This window comes from Macrotis lagotis, chromosome 2 (assembly GCF_037893015.1).
Source record: "Macrotis lagotis isolate mMagLag1 chromosome 2, bilby.v1.9.chrom.fasta, whole genome shotgun sequence".
Classification (NCBI taxonomy): Eukaryota; Metazoa; Chordata; class Mammalia; order Peramelemorphia; family Peramelidae; genus Macrotis; species Macrotis lagotis.
In genome coordinates this window covers 21,988,472-22,011,275 of record NC_133659.1, presented here as the reverse complement: position 1 = coordinate 22,011,275, position 22,804 = coordinate 21,988,472, and the positions used below count along the sequence as shown (strand labels likewise).

The 22,804-nt window shown below is 38.7% G+C and overlaps 1 protein-coding gene across 3 annotated transcripts in view; it reads left to right on the top strand.

Annotated features, from left to right (window-relative positions):
* PRKAA2 (protein kinase AMP-activated catalytic subunit alpha 2) overlaps positions 1-22,532 on the top strand; it is a 75,768-nt gene extending 53,236 nt beyond the window's left edge. For all 3 annotated transcript variants that reach the window (XM_074221340.1, XM_074221341.1, XM_074221342.1), the window contains exons 6-9: positions 22-246; positions 5,719-6,223; positions 7,925-8,051; positions 14,478-22,532. In XM_074221340.1, the coding sequence (XP_074077441.1) occupies positions 22-246; positions 5,719-6,223; positions 7,925-8,051; positions 14,478-14,713 (1,093 nt within the window). In that variant the 3' untranslated portion in view covers positions 14,714-22,532. The remainder of the gene's footprint in view (positions 1-21; positions 247-5,718; positions 6,224-7,924; positions 8,052-14,477) is intronic.
* The last annotated feature ends 272 nt before the right edge of the window (positions 22,533-22,804 follow it).

Genomic DNA, 22,804 nt, shown 5'->3' with positions numbered 1-22,804 from the left:
CCTCCCTCATCTCTCTTCTAGGCTGTATGCAGGACCTGAGGTTGACATTTGGAGCTGTGGTGTGATTCTGTACGCCCTCCTCTGTGGGACATTGCCCTTTGATGATGAGCACGTTCCAACATTATTTAAGAAAATTCGGGGAGGTGTTTTTTACATCCCTGAGCATCTAAATCGGTCTATTGCTACTCTCCTCATGCATATGTTGCAAGTGGATCCCCTGAAACGAGCAACCATCAAGGACATCAGGTAATTGTGGGTGTTTATGGGGCCCCCTTTCAATTTAGTTGCCATCCTTAAGAGAATTTTGTTTCTTGTTACTGTCATCTCAACAAGGTGGATGGATGGCCTTAAGTTTTCATATTTTAGTTCATTGAAAGAAATGATCACACAAGGACATCTGCTGGGTCGAAGCCCTCTCAACAGCTGCTGGGGGACTTGCTGGGAAAGGGCAGCCCCCAGGGAATGAGCTTTTTATAGTGCCCCCCAATCGGGTGGCTCATTGTGTTGGGGCTCTCGGAGGCCCCTGGTCCTTGCCCAACATTTCAGCGTGGTTGGCTTGCAAACAGATGGTTCGGATGTCGGACCAGAGTTGACCAACCTCGAATACCTGACCCATGGGCTGAGGGAGGGGAAGTCGTGGTATTGGTGGATTGTATTGACAAGCAGCCTGCCTTAAGATGTGAACTCGGCTGCATAAACATTGATTAGGCACCTGCTGTCTGCCAGGCACTAGATACACAGAAATGAGGCACAGCAGAGCCCCTTCTCTGAACCCTGGGCTTCGGGGTCTAGTAATACCCACTGACTGGACTCTGGGAGATTACGAGCTGATGAGGGAAGGTCCTGACAAACACTTACAGGAGATCCAAGGTGTAATGTGATGGGAACAAAGGAGAAATTCAGCAAAAGGGATATAGAGGATTAGGAGAAGTCTAGGAGGATCACTCTCATGGAGGGGTGGGGTGGGTTGGGGGTTGGGATGGGGAGCTCCAGCTTCAGGGACAGGGCAGGAAGAGAGGGACCAAGCAGAGCGAGCCCATGAGGGGCCGGGTCTGTACAAGTACAAGCTCATGGAATCCTCACAGTAGCCTTAGGAAAGAGGTGCTGTGTTTTTCTCACTTAACAGCTGGAGAAACTGAGGAACTGAATGAAGTGACTTGCCCAGGGTCACACAGCTAGTACATGTCTGAGGCTGCATTTGAACTTGGATCCTCCTGACTCTGGGAAAGGAGGAAAAAATATCCTTAGGCCTTAAACTTAAAATCTAGTCATAAATCCATGAAGCCACGTAGTTATGAAAAAGCAGCTGCATATTAGTGACAAGAAGAAATAGTGGGGAACACTGGGAATAGAGGTAATTATTGAAATGGTGGAAGTGGGGCAGGTTTGTAAGGGAGACTTTGTAAAGTAAGAAATAGGCCAAAGACAAAGCCTTGGGCAAAAATACTCCCCCACATGTCTACACCTGCTGAGTGGTCTCTCTCTGGCTTTCTGCCACTTCAGCCCTACTCTTCCTCCCCCTCCTCCTCCTCTCTCTCTCTTTCTGTCAGTTTCTCTCCTCTTTTCTCTGTCTTATTCTGTCTTTCTCTGTCTCTTTTTCTTTCTGTCTCTGTGTCTCTGCATGACTCTCTCTCCTTTTCTCTTTGTCATTGTCTCTATCTCTGTGTTTCTCTCATTTTCTCTTTCCCTCTCTCCCTGCCCTTTTCCCATTGGTTAGACTCCATCTGAAATGCTGTGTTCAGCCATCAGGGTCACAATTGAGGAAAAGCATCAATGAATGGAAATCAGTCCAGGAAAGGGCATTTGAGATGATGCCTGACATGGACCAGTTCAAGGGGAAAATGTTTGTTGGGCTTGTGGAAGAGCAGCTTTTGTAGGGGCAGGATCTCTTCTGTCAGGGATGTGATGGAAAAGAGGCATATGCTGTGTCTGCTCCCATCCTCTGGACAAAAGCAGGAACAGTGAATGTGGGGGAGCTGATTGAAGCAAATCATGGCTCAATGTGAGGGAAACCTGATGATTTGGACTCTCCCCAAGCAGAAGGCCCCAGCTCAGTAAGCAGTTCCTGGTTGATCCCTGGTTGTCTTCCTTAAAAGGCTAAAGATTGGGGCAGCTAGTGGCACAGTGGATAGAGCACTGGGCCTGGAGTCAGGAGGACCTGAATTCAAATCTGGCCTCAGACACTTAATAATTACCTAGCTGTGTGATTGTGGACAAGTCACTTAACTACATTGTCTTGTTAAAAAAAAACTTAAAAGGCTAAAGATGCCTCATCACAGCCACTGTAGAGTTCTCTTCAGGACCAGCCTGTGCTGAAGGCTCTTTGGAGCTGGCCCCTGTCGGCTTCTGCCCTCACCATTTTCAGAAGGTCCCAGCTGAGGCCTGTAGAGGTGGTCAGCCAGCAATGAGTACTGAGAAGGGGAAAGTCTCTCTGGAGATGAATCTTTTTAAACACTTAGCAGCAAAAGGGAAGAGAGCCACAGGATGAAAGTTTGAGTAGCTCGCAGGGCCAAGAGAAGGACTTGGGCTAGGCCCAGCTGCCCTCGCCTCCACCTTCCTCTGGAGCTTGTCACTGTAGTCTTTCCTCCCCTACCCACCAGGTTCAGGATTTAAAGACAGGAAAAAACTCAAAATAGTTCATCTTGTAGGAATTAATTCTGGAAACGAACACACCAGAAAGGACCTTTTGAAAGTACAAGTGCAGAGGAAGGGGTTGACTTTGTGAAGCTCTTCCATCTCCATCAACTGTTGTACAAATTGAGACACCTTTAAGCAAGAAGAGTCTTTTTTTCAAACAGCAATGTTAAAATTATAATTCATTAACTTGTGTAAAATTCTAAATTGATGAAAAAATTTATCCTTAGGGAAGGGAGAAGGATGAAGGGAAAGAATATGAAATATAGTATAATAGATGGACTAAAAGTAAGACATAGTTCATTCAATAGTATTAACTTTGTAAAGTAACTCAGTGTGAAGAATTTGAGTTATTTTCATATTTTTGTTAATTTTGGAATCTCAATTGACTTTGATATTTTAAATGTTGTAGTTTTAGATTTCAAAGGAATATATATATATATATATTAAAATTTTTGTGGAGAAACTTGATTTAGCAAGCCCTTTCCCTTCATTTTTTGTCTTTTATTAATTTATTTGGCCTAGTTTGGTGCTTCAATGGATAGAGAACTGGGTCTAGAGTCAGAAAGATTCATCTTCATGATTCAAATTGGTCTCAGACACTTATTAGCTGGGTGACACTAGAGAAGTCACTTCATCCTGCTTGCCTCATTTTCCTCATCTGTGAAATGAACTGGAGAAGGAAATGGTAAACCAATCCAGGTCTTTGCCAAGAATACCTCAAATGGGGTCATGGAGAGTCAGACATGACTAAATGACTGAACAACATCATGACCTAGATTGAGGTTTATAAAGTGCCTATGGTGCAGGAGTAGGGATTTTTCAGCTTTGTGAGGTGGTTTTATATAACCTTCTAGACTGGATTTCTCATTTTATATCAAAATCAGGGCAGTGTTAATACAAGAAAGCCATTTTTTCATGATGGTTGTTAAATAGTGTATAGGAAACCCACTGATTTTGTGTTACTTTTCCATGAATAGGATTTCCTAAGAGTCATCATAATAGCCAAGCTTATCTTAGGTTCTCCCCTATAATCTTGGTACTTTAAAAAACCTACATTTTTTATTCTCATCAACTTGTCAGGTTTGAAGGGTGATCATAGACAAGAGAGACTTGTTTGGGTTGGCCCTTGACATAAGCCTGGGGTGGGGGATGGGGGAGTGGGGGGGAGGGGCAGAGGGGCAGATTGAGGTTTAGATTGAAAACAAAACAAAAAATAGCAAGGAGGAAGTATCCAGAAATTAAATGGCAGTCACAGAATGTGAGAACAAAAGTCATGACCCTGAGGATTGTTTTGGAGGAGGAAAAAAGAGGCATTAATAGAGGCATAAGAATTGACTAGAGAATTAGGAGAAACCAACAGTGTGATGTTTCAGAAAGCAATGGAGGAGAAAGTCCAAAAGGATCACCCATCTTGGGTCAGAAGGGACCTTCCAGTCTCTGAGACTGATGAAAAACTGAGGCTAACCCAGAGAGGACAAGTGAGTTCATCAGCTTTTACAGTGTCAGAGACAGGATTTTGAACCCAAATCTTGATTCCAATTTCAGTATTCTCTCCACTGCACAGCCCTCATGGACTTGAAATTTTATCAGGAGAGTCAAGACCAAGGAAATGACTGAAGAGAAGACCTGAGGTTTGAGATTAATAAGAGGCATTATTGGTGACATTTGAGAGAAGATGTTGAGTATGTGGTGGCATATGAATGAATGGGTAGACATCTGATTGGGAAGGAATAAAAAATAAGTCAAAGCAAATTTTGGAGAAAAGATAACATGTTAAGGGTTGCTGATAAGGATAGGTGATAAGAAAGTGAAGATGTCTGGTACAGGTGGCTTCTTCAAGAAGCTTGGCTAGGATAGACCTGAGAGAGGTCATCTGATACCTAGCTAGTATGGGGGAATGTAGAGAGCAGCATTCTCAGGGTAGACTTGAGAAAGTGCAGAGACATAAGGGAAGAAAGAACCTTCTGGAGTAGAAGAGATTGAACGTGCATGAGAGGCAAGTGATGCTTTTTTGGAGCAGGATCCTGGAGAGGAAAGAAGGACTGGGTTCAGGGACAGGAAGGAAGCAGGAGAGAAAATAGAGGTAGTAGATGATGGTGAAAGAAGTGGAATTGATGAGGCAAGTATAAGACTGTGTGTGTGTGTGTGTGTGTGTGTGTCTGAGTGTAGGGATGGCAGTAAGCACTGGAGTTTTAAGGAAAGGATGAAATGTAGGATAATTGTGGTAGGCAGAGATTCAATTCAGTCATTTTTCAGTTGTGTCTGACTCTGTGGCCCTATTTGTGGTTGTTTTTTGTTTTTTGTTGATACTGGAGCAGTTTGTCATTTTCTTCTCCAGTTAATCTTATAGAAGAGGAAACTGAAGCAGACAAGGTTGAGTGACTTGCCCAGGATCACATAGCTAGTACGTGTCTGAGGCTAGAACTGAACTTAGGAAAATGAGTCTTCCTAACTTCAGGCCTGGTACTCTATCTACTGTACCACTTAACTGACTGTAGGACAGGATAAGGAGTCATTTGTTATAAGGAGGAATGAGGGATTACTGACCAATGGAGAGAGTCCAGTAATGGAGATGGAGGTGGAGGTGGGCATCATAACTATATAGCATATTTCACCTTAAAAATAAAAAATTCTGTTATTTGACATTAATGAACAATAATCATTATGAAATATTAAGTGTTAAGATAATGGATTTTTTCTTATCCTTTGATTCAAAAATTCCTTTGATGTTTAAATTACTAGACCCCTTTTCAAGTCTTGTCAGTCTAATCAGTTTTGACTAATTACAATTGATATTAATGAGCCTATCTTGTTGAGTAATTCTATATTAGACTTTGTGGTTGTTGTTGCTTTTGGCACCTCTCAGATGAGGAAACGCCCTAAACCAACACAGTCAGCCCCTGTTCTGTAATTTATAACCTTGGGACATGAAGACAGGTTAAGTGATTTCCCCAGAGTCACAAAACCAGTATAAATTAGAAGAGAGAATTGTGAAGCCATGTCTTCTCTCCTCTGAGCCTCATTCTCTCCATGAAGCCACTTTTCCAATTCCCATTCTCATTCTCTCTTAATTTTTCCTAGGGAGCATGAATGGTTTAAACAGGACTTGCCCAGTTATTTATTTCCTGAAGACCCTTCCTATGATGCAAATGTCATCGATGATGAAGCTGTGAAGGAAGTGTGTGAGAAGTTTGAGTGCACAGAGTCAGAAGTGATGAACAGCTTGTACAGTGGGGACCCTCAAGACCAGCTTGCAGTGGCTTATCACCTCATCATCGATAACCGAAGAATCATGAACCAAGCCAGCGAATTCTACCTTGCCTCTAGCCCACCCACTGGCTCTTTCATGGATGATAGCAGCATGCACATTCCCATTGGGCTGAAGCCACACCCAGAACGAATGCCACCACTAATATCAGACAGTCCCAAATCCAAATGTCCTCTGGATGCTCTGAATACTACTAAACCCAAATCTCTAGCTGTGAAAAAAGCCAAGTGGCACCTGGGGATTCGCAGTCAAAGCAAACCCTATGATATTATGAATGAAGTCTATCGGGCTATGAAACAACTGGATTATGAATGGAAGGTAGGACCCAGTTGTGATGCATAACCCTTCCTCCTGAATTATTTCCCTGTTGGGTGAGTCAGTCTGAGCTGAGGCTCTTGAGTCATGAGGTCAGTTACTAGTCAGTGGTGTCTTAACTCTTTCTAATTCAGATGTGCTTAAAGTGATATTTAATAGTTATGACCCATTCTTATTAATGATGTGCTGTATGATTCTTCTTTCTCCTCCTCCTCCTCCTCCTCCTTCTTCTTCTTCTTCTTCTCCTCCTCCTCCCCCTCCTCCTCTTCCTTCTCCTTTTTCTTCTACATTCCTTTCTTTTTACAATATGGAAAGACAAAAATTTCCCTCTATAGACCTGGGAGATCCCTATTTCTAATTTTAGTGGAGAACCCCCTGGCAAGTATGTTTATCATCTTGAAAACACCTGAGCCCTAACTAGCTCCCTTGGTTCAGCCTGAGCTCCAGCTGTAGCATTTCCTGAGACTCCACAGATAGTTTGTTTTACTTTTTTCTTTCTTTAAAGGACTCACTTGCTCCGAGGCTATGGCAGTAATTGTGTGAACTGCCTTCCTTTTCCTCCAGGCCATTGGCGCTGCCTGGATACTTTCTCTAGAATTAGAAAACCTGACTGATTCTCAGATCTTTATGATTTTTCTGAAGAATTAATTTCAGGAAAGAGAAACTTTTCAGCATATACTTTGCCTTTAAATAAAAAAAATAGCTCTTGATTGATTCAAATCCCATTTAAATGCTTATTTAAGAAAGCCATTTTCCATATTTCTTTGGAAATTGCCTTAGTTTCCTTATTTCTGTGAATAAAAAAATGAAAAGGAAAAAACAATTTGAACTTTTCCATATACATAATTGATTTGTTTGAAGAAACAAGTATTATTTGTTTGAATATTCATATATTTTTAGACATAGATTAATAAGTGTTTTGAAACTATTTCAAAAATACTCTTAAATTCTCCCCCCATCTCTCTTCTCAGTTGAATGAGAAAGATGTGTTGTTCTTTTAAAAAGGAGTTACACCCTTAAAAATTACTTTCTAAAGTTTATTTTCCTCAATTGATTTGTTAATTCTCTTTAATTTTCTTGACTTCATTTATTCAAATGCTATATGCTTCATGTTGTGTAACAGAAACAGTATTTTGGAGGAAGATGATGTTTTGAAAACTGAGGCATATTTCTTCCTTTCTAATACATGATAATAATGATGCTAAATAGTGAGAACTAATGTCTATATGACACCTTAAAGGTTTGTAAAGTATTTTTACAAATAGAACTTTTGAGCTTCACTAGGTAAGTTGATATTATTTTTTCCCATTTTATAGATAAGGAAACAGACAGCAGAGCAAGCTTAAGTGGCTTGCCTGGTGAGTGTCTGAGACTGGATTTGAACTCGGGTCTTCCTGATTCCAGACTTAGCATCCATACCATTATATCAGCACACAATGTTATTCTATGATCCTGTGATTTATTTCACATTTCATACGAACTGAATCTTATGGCCTTTTCTTATCACAGCTTGAGGGCAACAGTGGTTGGAGGGAATGTGTCATCAGAGAGGAATGCTAAAGGAAATGTCCTGCAAAACTGAAAGAACCTTTAAGAAACTTTTTTCTTATTGACAGCATGTTCTAAAAGTTTCTCATAGGTTAAATGGGCAGCATTGCATTTTCTACACTCTTTGTTTTCCTAAAAGAAGATTCTGTGTTGTAGGTGGTGAATGCATATCATCTTAGAGTGAGAAGAAGAAACCCTGTGACGGGCAATTATGTGAAAATGAGCCTCCAACTCTACCAGGTGGACAATCGAAGTTACCTTTTGGACTTCAAAAGTATTGATGGTAAGGAGTTCATGTTGATTTGGAATCTGAAGTCTGCTTCAAACACCCCATGGGAGTGACAGTTTCCAGTTTGTTAAAATCAAAGTATTAAAGGGTATCTTGCTGATATGGGAAGTGAAAATTCCATTGAAGATCTGTGTTCTGACCCTAATTGTTTTTATTCTTTGTGGGAAAGTCACTTAAATTTGACCTTGATCTAATTGTCCGAAAGGTGTATCCACTCTGTAGCATACCCCTCCTGTACCACTGCCATGATGCAATCAGAATAGCAAATGAAGCTGGTTTGTCATAAACCCCGGCTAATTTATGACAGTGTTCTATTTCCTTTCCAATGATTCACAGATTCTCTTAAATTCTCAGTCTAACATTTCTCCAGGACTTGAATTCAGATTCCTCACTATGGTGGAAGAATTGGCCTCTGTCCTTTTTCAGAATTAGCATCTTTCCTCTTAATGATTTTTCAGCGATCATTTGCAGAAACTCAGCAGTCACACCTTGGAATCTGGTTTGTCTTCTCCTACTGAGTCAGCGTCATCGAGGGATTGTTCTCTTATCATATCCTCATCTCCTTACTTAACTTGGGTTCCATCTCCGTGGCAACCATCCCCACCTCCATATTCAAATCATTTTCTTTCAAAATTTTCTTTAGAAAAACAGAAGCCAAATGAAAGTTAAGTAGTTCTTTCTCATGTGATCATCAGCATCAACCCATCCATACTGAGCAATAGTCCTAGACTCTCTTTGATCCTCTGCTCCAGAGTCCTTTTTATTTTGGGCATTTCTTATACATCTCCACTTATTCTTAGATTAAGGATTCTGGCTTCTTCTAGGATTCTGCTCCTCACCTAGTTATTCTCAGTTTCCTTTGTGTATGTCTTTTAAAACCCTCCCTAATTGATGCCCTTTCAGTGCATTTATACCGGAATCTTTAAACAGATAATATACTTTTGGTACAGTGGAATAATTTATGTTGGTTTGTGGAATTTCATTTTTGAATGTGCCCCTTCCTCCCCAAATCTAGACCCCTCATCGGATTCCATACAACGTTCTCCTCTGCATGTATCTGAGATGCTGCAGGTCTGGAGCTCTCTCCTGCCTTATCTCTGTTCACATCACTTTCTCAATTCGCCTCCTGCTGATATCTCCAGGGGATCCTAAGTCTGGGTCTCGTTTGTCCACAGTGGTATCAGGCTGTCCCTCCCTGGACTGGGAATTCCTTGAGAGCCCAGATCATCTTTTACTTGTTTTGGTTTCTAGTCACTGGCTGTTTCTCACCTGCAGTAGGAAGTGTTTCCTCACTGACCAACAGCTATGTATAAAGGGAAACCAGGGAGTGAGTTTTTCTTAAGAGTCGATGGCTATACCAAGTGCCGCTGTGAATACTGATACAGACAAAAAGGGGGGCAGTCCCTGCCCTCTGGAATGTACATTTTAGTGGTCTGAGACCAATGCCAAACTGGGAGAGGTGAAAGGTGGGAGAGAAGATTTGAGGGACCTGACCAGCTGAACCCTCTGTTCAGATGGAGATCTCAGAGGAGCTTGTGACTCAGGTGGTGGGGAAGGGGGAGGAATCTTCCAGGAGTCAGAGGCTGCTCAGAAAGTGGGGGAACTCAGAGGCCTAGAGCAAGGAGGAGGCTCTGCAGATCCTATGGGCAGACTCAGCATTTCTAGAGCAACAAGTAGATACTTCATTTGGGCTAAAATTATACAATTTCTCTCCTGGTTATCTTCATCTCTCTAATTTAAAAAAATGTTTTATAGAAAATTTATTGAATTTCAGTCTGAACTAAACATGTTTAGTCAGTATTCACCATTAAATGAATGAACTTCAATATATAAAGTATTATAGGAATAGTTTGGTGGAGCAGTGGATAGAACATTGGGTCTAAAGTCAGTAAGGCCTGAATTCAAACCTGGCTTCACACATTCAACTGACTGTGTGACCCTGGGCACATTGCTTCACCCCTATGTTTCTTTTATTATTAAAATATAGGGACAATAATAGCCTCTCCGTCCAAGGGTTATTGTGAGGCTCCAATGAGGTCATGATAATGAAGCAGTTAGCCCCAGTGTCCACCATGGAATCAACATTAGCTGGGATTGGGATTGGGATTATTATTATTATACCATTTTATCACTTTGAAATTAGGTTGAGATTCTTTGGTCATTTTAACTGACTTTTCTTTTTTTATCTTGTCATGAGTATTAACTCCATATTTCTTGATTCTGCTTTATATAGTATTTTCTAGAAGTTTTTCTATAGTTTTGAAATTACCTTCATACCTGGTAGTCTTCCTTAAATAACAGTATTCCATCATGTTAATTTACTACAACTTATTTACCTTCTTTTCAATATTGTTAGGTATTTTGATTACTTCTAGTTCTTTTGCCATTATGTGATAGAAAATGTGACTAGACAACTCAGTTTTCGTTTTTGATAATTCTTTATATTTTTCCAGTAATGAAATTATTGAATCAAGGAGTATGATTATTTTTGGAACTCTTAACTACATACCTCCATGCAGTAAAGGTTTATAGGTCTGAAATTCCACATAGTAGGTGTTGAATAAATGTTTGCTGAGCAACTGAGCAATAATGAACATATATTATCAATTTTCCTAATTGCTTACAGCATTGGATTTCCTTGATTTTAGTTTTTTGCCAGGCCAATGTGAAATAACTTAAATTTACTTCAGTTTATTTCTCTTTGGTTATTGGTAAGATTATGCATTTTTTCCATTGATTTTTTACAATTATGCTTCTTAAATTTAAAAATATTAACTGAAATACTTTTCTTTTTGATGAACAGAACATGCTCATTGAAAAAAAGGATTTTTCAGTTTATAAAGTTAATATATTTAGATGTTAAAATAATTATTTTTCTTTTTAGTTTTAATTATATTGCTATATAATTTTTTAAAAGCATGTTCAAATATAATGTCTTATCTGATACTTCCTTCCATTTTCTGGCATTATAAAAAAGAAATCTTCCTTCTACAATTGAGACCTTCAGTCTCCCACTTACCTAGGCTCTCAATATAGATGTTGCTATCTTAATGTATCCTCTTTTTCAATCAGTTGCTAAATCCTGTTGTTTCTCCCTTTGTAGCAGCTCTCTTCTTCTCTGACATTGCTACCATTCAGCTGCAGGTCTTGTCACTTCATGCCTGGATTATGGGAGATTGCCCACTGGTTGCTCTATCTTCTTACAAGTCTTGGTTCATCCATCACTCTGCTGTCAAACCAATCTTTTTTTTTTTTAGTTTTTTTTTTGCAAGGCAATGGGGTTAAGTGGCTTGCCCAAGGCCACGCAGCTAGGTAATTATTAAGTGTCTGAGACCGGATTTGAACCCAGGTACTCCTGACTCCAGGGCCAGTGCTTTATCCACTCCGCCACCTAGCCGCCCCAAAACCAATCTTCTTAAAACATAGACTGATGACATCCCTCTTTTATTTGGTTTGATCTTTAAAGCTTTTCATCACCTTCCTACTTTTTCACCTTCTTTATGGCTCTCTTTCCTCTTCCCATGCAGCCTGCGGTCCAGTGACATTGTATTCCTCTTTGGTTTTCAAGACTTTCCCCATCTTCACTGGGGATATTTTTTGCCAGCTTTCTTCCATACCTGGACCTCTTTCCTATGATCCCCTCCTGGCTTCCTTTAGGGCCTCTTCAGTGCACTTTCTACATTTGACCAAAACCTTTCGTAGTTCTCCTTAATCTTAGTGCCTCCCTCTGAAGTCATGACTAAATGATCCAAGACAGCTGTTTTTACACAGTGGCTTGTACAGTATCTGTCTGTATTCTTACTATATAGCTCACGGAACATGCTTGCTTAATTACCTTCCATAGATAATGTAGAGGCAGTAAGGTAGAATGGTAAAGATGGCAGGTTTAGAACTAGAGGCTCCAAGTTAGAATCCCATCTCTGTTACCATCTTCAATTCCACATCTGAAAAATGATGTCAGAGGCTGAGAGAATATAGATGATTCCCTTCAACTCTAAATTTTCTTATGATCCTATTGTTCTTTCTTGTCAAATTTATTTAATAGTAGGTCCTTTAGTTTTCATTTTCTAAAAAATTAACCAAACACTACTCTTTTTATTTTCTACATTAGGATAAAATCTGTATATATGCATATATATATATATTTTATTCTGTAGCTTATTTGATTTTTTTGTCCAGTTCCAGATAATTTTGCTTATTCCACTCTGTAATATGTTTCAGAGTCTAACAGACTAGACCATTATTTCATTAGCTTTTCTATGCAGCTTGTCCTTTAATATTCTTGCCAACTTGTTTTATCATAAAAATGTCATGATTTTATCTTGGTCTATAAAGAAATCTCTTGCTATCTGGTTGGCCTTACATTAAATAGAGACATTAATTGGGGAGTCTTACTATATAAACATCTTGAACAGCTAATGTCCCTCCATTTATAAGGTCATTCAAGTTTTATGCTTCTACTTCCACAGATCCTTTGTGTTCCTAGGCAGATTAATTCTAAAATAGTAGATAACATTTCTTATTGTAATTGAGTCTTTTTATGTGTTCTCTCTCTTCCTCTCTCTCTCTCTCTCTCTCTCTCTCTCTCTCTCTCTGTCTCCCCCCTTATCACTAGAAAATAAGAATGAAGATGATATTTATGTTTTAATTTTGCATTCTGTGGCTTTGCAGAGTTTCTTTTACTATTAAGGTAAACTCTTTCATCCTTCCTTATCTGGGTAGAAAGATAGCATCATCTTTCTTGTTTCCCAGCATTTTCCTTTTTTCCTTATATAGCTGATCATTTGCCCAATCTTGCTATACCTGCCTCCCCAAAAGGAGGGAGATTTATCTGTTCTCTTCTCACTATTAAAACATACCTTTATCATATTTTACCTGAACCATTGCAATGATCTGAATGGTAAGAGATTTTTAAATCATCACCCTCATCATCATAACTGATCTTTTTTTTGTACGAACATTAACTCATGTAATCCTTACAATAATTCTGGGAGGTGGGTATTAGTCATTTTTCATGTAAGGAATCTTAACTTTAGAAAAGTGAAGTGGTTTGCTGATAACAACCATTACTAATTGTGAGAGTGGGATTTGAATTTAGAACTCTCCTAACTCCAAGGCCGGAGCTGTTTTCAAATCAAGTTAATACACATTTATTAAGCACCTGCTAAGGATACAAAGAAGGTTGAAACCCCAAAACAATCCCAGTCTCTGCTCTCAAAGACCCCACAGTCTAATGGGGGAGATGACATGTAAACAACTTTGTACAAACAATATAAATTGGGGAAGTCTTGGGGGGAAGAAATTAAGATTAATGAGAACTTGGAAAGATTTCTTGTAGACACTGGAACTTTATCTTGAGACTTAAAAGAATCCAGGAGGCACAGATGAGGAGGCAGATCATTCCAGGGGGAAGGGAAAATGCTTTGAGTCAAAAAGATAAAATTTTGTATTTGTGGAACAGCAAGAAGACTGGATTGTAAAGGACAGGGAAGTGAGTAAGGTGGGAGAAGACTGGAAAGATATGGGCCCAGATTTACAAAGGTCTTTAAAAGTCAAATGGAGACTTGAAACCATATGAGCTGGTGAGGTTACATAGTGAAAAATAGGGTGAGAAGAGGACCCAAGTCAGAGCTTTGGGGGACCCCACTGTTATCTGGAATGACCTGAATAAAGGAGCCAGCAGAGGAGACTGAGAAGGGGAGTATCCAGACATGTGGGAGGAAAACTGAGAGCAATGCCCCAAAATCCTAGGGAGAAGAAATTATCAAGGAGAATAAGGTATTAAAGCATCAAAGGCTAGAGTGAGCTCCAGAAGGCTGAAGATAGAGAAATTACATTGGGCAAGTTGAGGGATCATTAGAGATTAGTTTCAATTGAATGATAAGTTTAGAAGCCAAATTTTAACAAATTAAAAAGAGAACAGGGGGAAAAAGTAGAGGCACTTAAAGTAGATGATCTTCCTAAGGAACCAAAAGACTCATTTACAATAAGAACAGGAGAGATATAGAATAGATATAGCAGAAATGGATGGATCACAGTTCCATTTAACATACCACTCCCAACATGGTCTCTATTTGAATTGCATAATGTGAAGAAATCACAATTTATTTTTTATTTTTTTATTTTTAGGCTTTTTTTTGTAAGGCAAATGGGGTTAAGTGGCTTGTCCAAGGCCACAGAGCTAGGTAATGATTAAGTGTCTAAGGTCGGATTTGAACTCAGATCCTCCTGACTCCAGGGCCAGTGCTCTATCTGCTGCGCCACCTAGCTGCCCCGAAATCACAATTTAGAATGACCATTTATAGTGGTGTCTTTTCTGATGCATTTATTCCTTTACTAGCTTGATTTGGACTCAGACTCAGGAAAGGCCCCTAAGAATTACCTGTCTCATGATAACTCCTGCTCATTTATCCATTTCAGATGATGTCATAGAACAGAAATCGGGCTCTTCAACACCTCAACGTTCCTGTTCTGCGGCCGGCTTACACAGGACGAGGCTGAGTTTTGATTCCGCCACAGCTGACTGCCATTCTCTCTCTGGATCCTTGACTGGCTCCTTGACAGGGAGTGTGCCTTCTGTAACTCCACGCCTGGGCAGCCATACCATGGATTTTTTTGAAATGTGTGCCAGTCTGATTACTACATTAGCCCGTTGATGATGCTTCGTCACCAGTCTCTGTCCTTGTGTTATTGCACTGTGAGAATTGAATTTGTCTTTTTTAAACAATTATCTCGTATTCTGGATGTCTTCTGCACCACAATACAAACTGAAAGTTGTATCCTCTAGGGACACCCATTTTCATATTGATCGTTGAGTGGACTCATATTTTAACTATTTTGCTCATGGTAAATTTACATAGGGGATATATTTGATAGGTAAATTGGAATGAAAGTGATTGTGATGATAAAGTAGTAAATTCACATGTAAGCTGAGAGATAAAATCCTTCTTAAGGTATATCCTTATTTATGGGGATTTTGCAGCATAATTTTTGGGGAATCTTGGATATGGGTAAATCAGGGTGACTGCACAACCCTTGCTAGATGGTGAGGTGTTTTCAGCCCTCCCACTTTTCTTCAGTTTACTGTAATAAGTACCTATTAAGCACCTACTGTATGTAAAGATGTGGAGTCCATCAAGACCTTTTTTTTTTTTATAATTTATCCAGCAGTCATTAGTCTGGTGTTGAGAGTTTGAGAGGAGAGAGCTAGCCAAAGATTTCAGGGTCAAGATTCTCCTGGTCTAGACAAATCTCATGTAGGGCAGCATGGCAGGTTTATGGTTCTGCAGCAGGTTACTACTGTTCTAGGAAAGTCACTGTGTTTGAAAAGGTCCTTTGATTACCTTTGCACACCCACCTCAGGGTTAATATCTTGCTTTCCAAAGGGGTGATTTCACTTTTGAAAATTTTTTTTAAGTTTTCAGGGACTATAGCGATGCATAGAATTATTGCTATTTTGCCTTTTAGGTATGTTTCCATGTTTCACAGCATGACTTGGAAATATCATCCCCCCCCCCCCCATACAAACTGACCTTTATTTCTTCTTTAATAATAATGCAATAGACCTTTAATTGAGAGAGTATTCATCCTCAAAAGAGAATGCTTATCTATGGTCACTCATTTGATTGTATTAGGGGACCTCAGAATTACATCAGGTCAGCTCTTCATTTGAAGTTTGATTTTTTTCTTTTCCTCTCCCTCGCTACTTTAATTTTGCTCATTATTTCATCTCTCCTTGATATTGGACTGAGCTCTTAAATCTTTTCTTTCTAAAGATCCTAATTTGTTCCTGTATCTTGGTTACCACAATTTTAATTTAAAAACTTGATTCCAACCTTATTGGACTTATTGGAATTGAGGACTTCGAAAGCTCATTGGCCTGTGACCTTCACTGTGGAATTGATAGGGAAGAGAGACTTTCTTTCTTTTTAAATTTTTTTTTATTTATTTAAGGCAGTGGGGTTAAGTGACTTGCCCAGTCACTTGCCCAAGGTCACACAAGTAGGTAATTGTTAGGTGTCTGAGGTCAGATTTGAATTCAAGTCCTCATGATTCCAGGGGCTGTGCTCAATCCACTGTATCACCTACTGCCCCAAGGGGAGACTTTCCACATATGTGGCCCTATCATTACATTTCTATACCTATATCTGGTATAGATATATGCACACACACACATGTTTGTATATTTCACTGGTTTTTTTAGTTTTCTCTTTTTAAATCAGAAAAATTTTTAATTTTCCTCCAGTTCCCATATGTATCTACTTTTTATTTCTTTTTATTCAGTCCTTCTAATAATATATCATTTTTCACCTCACTTATCCAAGATACAATACTATAAAACATCCAGCAGTGAAATGAATCATGGCATTGCTTTTAGGGATTAAGTTTGTCAAACATCTTGTATTCTCAGCCAAAAATGAAATGAGGGTATGATATCATTTTCCCATTACAAGAATTGGTGCACACTTTTATCCTGAAATATTAGTCAGGTTGGGAATGGTTCAATACAACATGTTGTTTTGTAGGACTTTAAAAATGCTTTAAATATTTTGTAATTGATTTGATTTTTAGATTCTAAATGTGGGGGTTTTTAAATGTAAAAGTGAACAATATTGTCATTACTACTGTTTTTATAATTCTTTTGGTTACAGAGCTACTAGAAAGATTGCCATCTAGTGACAATTTAGCATAATTGTTTTCCCTCCAATTAACCAATAGTTCCTGGGCATGATTCTGGCTTTGTTTGCCAAAGGTATGGGTGGGGGTGTCCTTTCCTGCCCCCATACATTTCAAATTCTAAATGGACAACTTTAATTTTAGAAAAAGTTGCCATATTTCTAGGCATGGTTCAGAATGAGCCTAGGGAACTATAAAATACTAGAATAAAAAGCCAACCCCAAAACAGCCAAAGTCTGCAGAAGTTCTGAAGGTGGAAACCTCCAAAAATGGAGTAAATTATTACCCATTGAACAATCTTTATTGATCATGTGTGAGGTGCTAGACTCTGGTGATACAGGGAGAAGCAAAGCAGCAGGACCTTCCATTGACTTGGGGAAGTTTCCAGTGTCCATCAAAAGAAAGAAAAATCATTATCAAGGCAGATATCAGGAAAGGTCTGATACAGGAGTGGGGAATTAGGAAATAAATTAGGGATTTGCAGAGGTGGAGGTCCAGGCACGAGAGACCTTATGACAATTATATATCTAACTATAGTGGATCTCTTAATCCAGATTTTGACTACATTCATTCACATAAAGTTGATTTAAAATGGGCATAATATTATTTTTAAGTGTTTTTGGAATATTTTCTCTTATGAACATCTCATTATTTTTCTCTCTCATATCTAATGAAACACCTACTGCTTTAAGGTATTCCAAGCTGTAGAAATAGTACTGTAATTGGATTCTATGAACCAAAGTCCAAATTCCAGATCATCTACTTTATCCCCAAGATGATCTTCTTAGGCAAAGCTTGGACCCATTCTGGACTGTTGTTTCCTCACTTGAAACATGAAGGGATTTGCTTATTAAGGGCTCTTCTCAGTTTAGCTCCTAGAGCCTATGAATCTTTGGACAATTGTTCTTAGGCTTATGGGCATAGTAGGAATCCAATAATCTTGGATTTTATGGAGATATCATCCAGTGGGTTGCCTAGTGAATACAATAATCTAATTGATAGGATTAATATATTGAATTTGTCAGTTATAGTGGGACTCAGACTTATTTTCATAGGAAATAATTGTTGTAAGAGGGAGAGTGACTCACTGACTTACTCCTGTGGGGAATAGGATTCTTTTTTAGCCAGTTCTTCCCATCACTGTTTTTTGGTGGCATTCAGACTGGGGCAGGAGCAGTCAATCTGAAGCATCCCGATTCCTGATGGCCATCAGACTATAGTTCAGTAGCAGAAGCTGTATATCCAGTAGCCTTGACTTTATTGTTAAAACACCAAGTTGACTGGTACTCCAAGGCCATCGTCGTCTCAGATAATAACAATAGAGCTTTTGGAGCTGCAAAGATTGAGACAAAACTTGGTCTTGCCTCTTTTCCATGAGAGGTGATCTTCTCCTAAGTCATATTCAATTGATTTTATCACAGAATCTTTGCATCAACAAATATTTGTCTTTAATATTTGTTGTTCTTAAGAATTAATACCATTTTGGAGCTACTGGAATTTTGACTATCTATGGAACTAGAGACATCCTATTGGCTTTTTGAGGTCTTCAAGGGGAAGGAAGTTAACTACTTATGGCAATTCTGTAGAGGAGACTCCTACTTGAGCTAAGGATTGGACCAGGGGATTTTTGAAATTACTTTTGCCTCAAAGAGTTTATGACCCTTCATCTTTTTAACCAAAGAGAATATTGTTCAGGTGTGCAATTGAATTATCTCTTATCTGGATCAATAACCAACAAAGGATTGCTTCCATCCAAACAAGTGTCCCCAATGCTTTATTTTTTTCCTCCTGTTTAATCAGTCAAGCTTTATCCATGATTTAGGACTTGGACGTTCCATGAGAATGTGACCTTCAGAAGTTGTTGAATGTTTACATCTGGAACACTGTATGGGTCTGAATCCTAAAATAGCCTGGTTCATGATTAAGAGGATTCTCAGATAGGAAATACATTGAGCAAGAGAGCTGGTTACATTTAGCAGCCAAAACTCAGATGGTTCAGTGGTTTAAGCCAAAAGCCCCTTATGTCAGGGGCTTGACTAATGATGAGGCTAGAATAGGAATGGCATTTCCATAATGCTTTGGGAGCCAGTGCGAACTAAGGCATAGCCAGCCTTGAAATCAATAAGATCTGGGTTCAGGTCCTGCCTCTGATTCTTACTGACTGGATAATGCTAGGCCAATCTCTTAAGATCTCAGGAACTCAAGTTTATTTCAGACTTAATAAACTGCAGAGCAGATGTTAATTTGCATTGTTAGAGGGCATTTTCTCACTGGGCACATTGGTCTTCACCAGTGAAATCAGACCTGCTCCAAAACTCAGAAACACTCACCTATATCAATGCCATACTTGATGATTTACACAAAATGCTGTCAAATTCTTTCCTAATTCACTGCTGTGTGAATTGTTCATGGGAAATTTGAGATCCTTGTGACTTTTTTTTTCATCCAATCAACCTCTACTCAGGAAATGCAAATTACTTTAAATATTAGCCTAGGCTTGGCATATCTGAGAAAGTAAATCTGATTTAATATAATAGAAAAAGATTATTAGGCATTCCATAGCCATAAATGGTTTTGGATCAGCTACTCTTGGAGCTAATCTGCATTTTCCATTAGTTGTAGATAACCAAATGAACTGAGTTTCATGTTTGTGTGTCATCATCTGCCCTTGAATTTAATTTTTTTCTCCCAGTATGACTTACTAGTCATCCTTTAAAACTATCCAACTTCCACAGAAATCACAATTTTATTCACTAATATTGCATGACCAGGTAACAGTTGTGAGCTCTTAGAAAAAAAAAAGCTAATCGTTTTGTAATTGGTAGGTTGTCCTTTACAAAATTCCTTCTTTAAGAGTAAAGATCAAGGACTTAAGGCAAGCCCTATGCCCTCTGGTGTGGCATTTCTTTTCCTGTGAGTCCTTTATCAATCTTTTGCCACAGTGAAATTTACTTCCTTCAATAGTTTTCCTTAGGGAAGAATTGCACAATTTGTTGAATAAATTGATGGAGAGATGGTGCTGTCTTCCTTCATCTATAAAAATAAAAGCAGAACAGGCCTGGATCATCTCCTCCAGCTTGAAAACCATGGTAGACAAGAAGATGTATAGAGCAGCACAGATCATTTTCCTAGGACCTATATAGTAAACATTTGCTTGAATCTTTTATAAATAAAATCATCCTTCAGAATGCCAATGGCTGAAGCATCTCATTGAGCCAGACTTTACCAGAAATATCATCTAATTTGGATGATGAGACAGGGAAGGGTGGTCAGAACTAGGAAGGAACAACAGCTTCCCTTGGATTGAGTGCTTAAAAGTTGTAAATGCTTTTTGTGTCTGAATTGTGTATTAGAAAAAAGAATATACACTTTTATACTTTGAATAGCACATAGCAGAAGGCAAATAGTGGTATCTGCTTTCCTTGGGAAAACATTAATAATTTAATAAGAATAGTCTATAATTGAATCATCATGGATAAGAATGATTGATCCTTTGCAAACTGAGTCCTAAACAGAATATGTGAAGAGTTGAAATCTCATTTGTGGAACAGCAATCCTAGTCCTTGGTCAGTGCTCATCTAGACTTCCAGTTTAGGTCATGCGGCCTTTTGTCCAGTTGTTCCATAATCACATTAACAAGGATTTGGTGTGCGTGTGTGTCCATGTGCACGTGTGTGTGTGTGTGTGTGTGTATGCACACTGGTATGGTTGTGTTTGCAAGCATGTGTAGAGAAGCAATGATTAGGCAGTAATAGAGGAACATTGTGAATTTGAAACAAACATCAATTTTAATTTGATTGAGATCGCTTTGTAGAACACATATTTTCCTCCGATCTTACCCAGCCCAGGTCAAACCTGTATTCATAGGGCAAAGGCAACATCACCCATTTCCTATCTTAGTTATTACTAGCTCCAGGCTGGGATGAGTTAATGAGGGGAGCTGCAATTTTTACAATAAATTGAAGTAGCCTCAAAATATGCCACACATGCCCAAGACCAATGTGACTTCTATCACTTAAAATGTATGTTGTGCATGAGACCCCATTCAACCTGGATCTTCACATTCTTGTTGGATGTTCTCTTAATCCATTCACTGAACAAAGTTTCCGACAAAACAGGCAACTTGTTTCCATGTGTCCTTTTTTATACATTTGATGTTACTAAACATAGGGGCATCAAGGAATTGGTCCCAGATCCATACTCAAAGGTGATTTGAGGTTTTAATTAAAATTCTTTCTTGATCACAGCTTGACCATTTTTAGATCTGTGTTGGTTTTGATCAGAGGGAGAGCCTTTGTTTGCTTTGTGGAAGCTTTCACTACAGGATGAGTCCATGTTGTGTGTGTGTGTGTGTGTGTGTGTGTGTGTGTGTGTATGTGATAAATTCTGTTTACAACTGAAGAGACAATTGTTCACAATTATTTGGGCAATCAGGGTAGGTTCATTTTATATAAATTTGAAGTACAATTTAAACAGAGTAGAGATTTCAGAAGCCAGGTACCAGGCGATAAAAGGTTAATATAGCATCATATCCTTTGAGCTGGGCAAATTTGCCCCAGTTAAGAATTATCAGGGGAAGAGGAAAATTTTTTTAATAAGGGAAATAGAGAATCAATACACTGAGGAAAAGGTTTGCAGTTGGAAGCATTTTCTATCTTTACATTGGTGTTGTTTATTAAATCTGCATTATCAAGGGGAATTTTATGGAGCCAATATTATTCTTATAGGATTTAAAGAAAAATCAGAGCCTCTCTTGTCAGGGAAATTCAGAATAGTGCCTTCTGTACTTGAACTAGGGGGTAGTATCGTCCAGCCAATAATGACAAGTGCTGCTGCTGCATGGGATTTTGATGGAGGCTTGAGGACATGACTAACATCTAGGACACATCTTCCACTTATTTCCCTTTTGCCGTTTGCAAATATTTTGTCATTTGTTCTTGCCAACTTAGTTTCCAGTTGCCTTTTACTGTGAAGACTGGCTTTGCTGCATCCTTTTATGGTTTTTATATGGCTTCTGCCTGTTCTTTGACTTGACTTGGCCATCAACTCAATGACAAAACTTCAGTTCCCTTAGTAGCCTTTGAGTATGCCAGTTTATGACTTAATATAGACAGTTGGAATCTTTTAAGGTTTATGAAATAAGGTGGTATTGTCTGGTAGGCTGATCTGGGAATAGAATTCTCCATTTTAACAGCTGGTTGTGTCATAATCAGTAATCTCATTGGCAGAATCCAGATTATACTTTTTCTACCTCACAGGTGTGTTAGGAGAAGCTATTGGAAATATACTTTCAAAGTGCAGAGGATGCTTATGGCAACTACAAAAACCCTCTATTCCCTGATATTTTTTTTAAATTATTATCTTTGATAACAGACAGATTGGCTAGTCTGTATTTTCTAGGAAAGTCTGACAATGTCTACATATCTTGCAGTTAAAAAGTTTGAGAACATGTCTTCACACATTATGAAAGACTGCATGCAAAAGCCTGTTATTCTTAAATTTATCCTAAGTAAACCCTGAAATGTTATCTTAGTCCTCTTTTGCTCTAATTTCTAAACTGAAAGCCCTAAAATGCCTGCAGAAGCTGCCTTAATTAATTACCACACAACTTTTCTCTCCAGACTGTTCACAATTAACAGGTGTACACACAGTTTTGAATGTTTAATCATAAAATTGATCTAGAACTGTGAAGTGCTCTAAACACGGTTGTATTTATATAAAGCATGTTTGTATTTTGTATTTTGTTATATGTGTTTGCTGGTGTATCTAATGGGTAATTTTTTTAGTGCAAAAAAGAAATCCTGAAAATAAATGTCTACACAGGTATATCTTTCTAATATGGGGGCGATACATCCAATTTCAACATTGTGATAAGGCACTAATCATCATTTCACCCATCTTAAACAAGATTCCACCTTGGGGGGAGGCAGTACAATGTAGAGGAAAGTTTGGTGCATTTGGAATCCAAGGAGACCTGGGTTTGAATCCTGTTGCCAATACCTACTAATGGTGTGATGTACAAATCAGTCTCTCTCTGAACCTTAGTTTCCTCATCTCTAAAATGGAGGCAT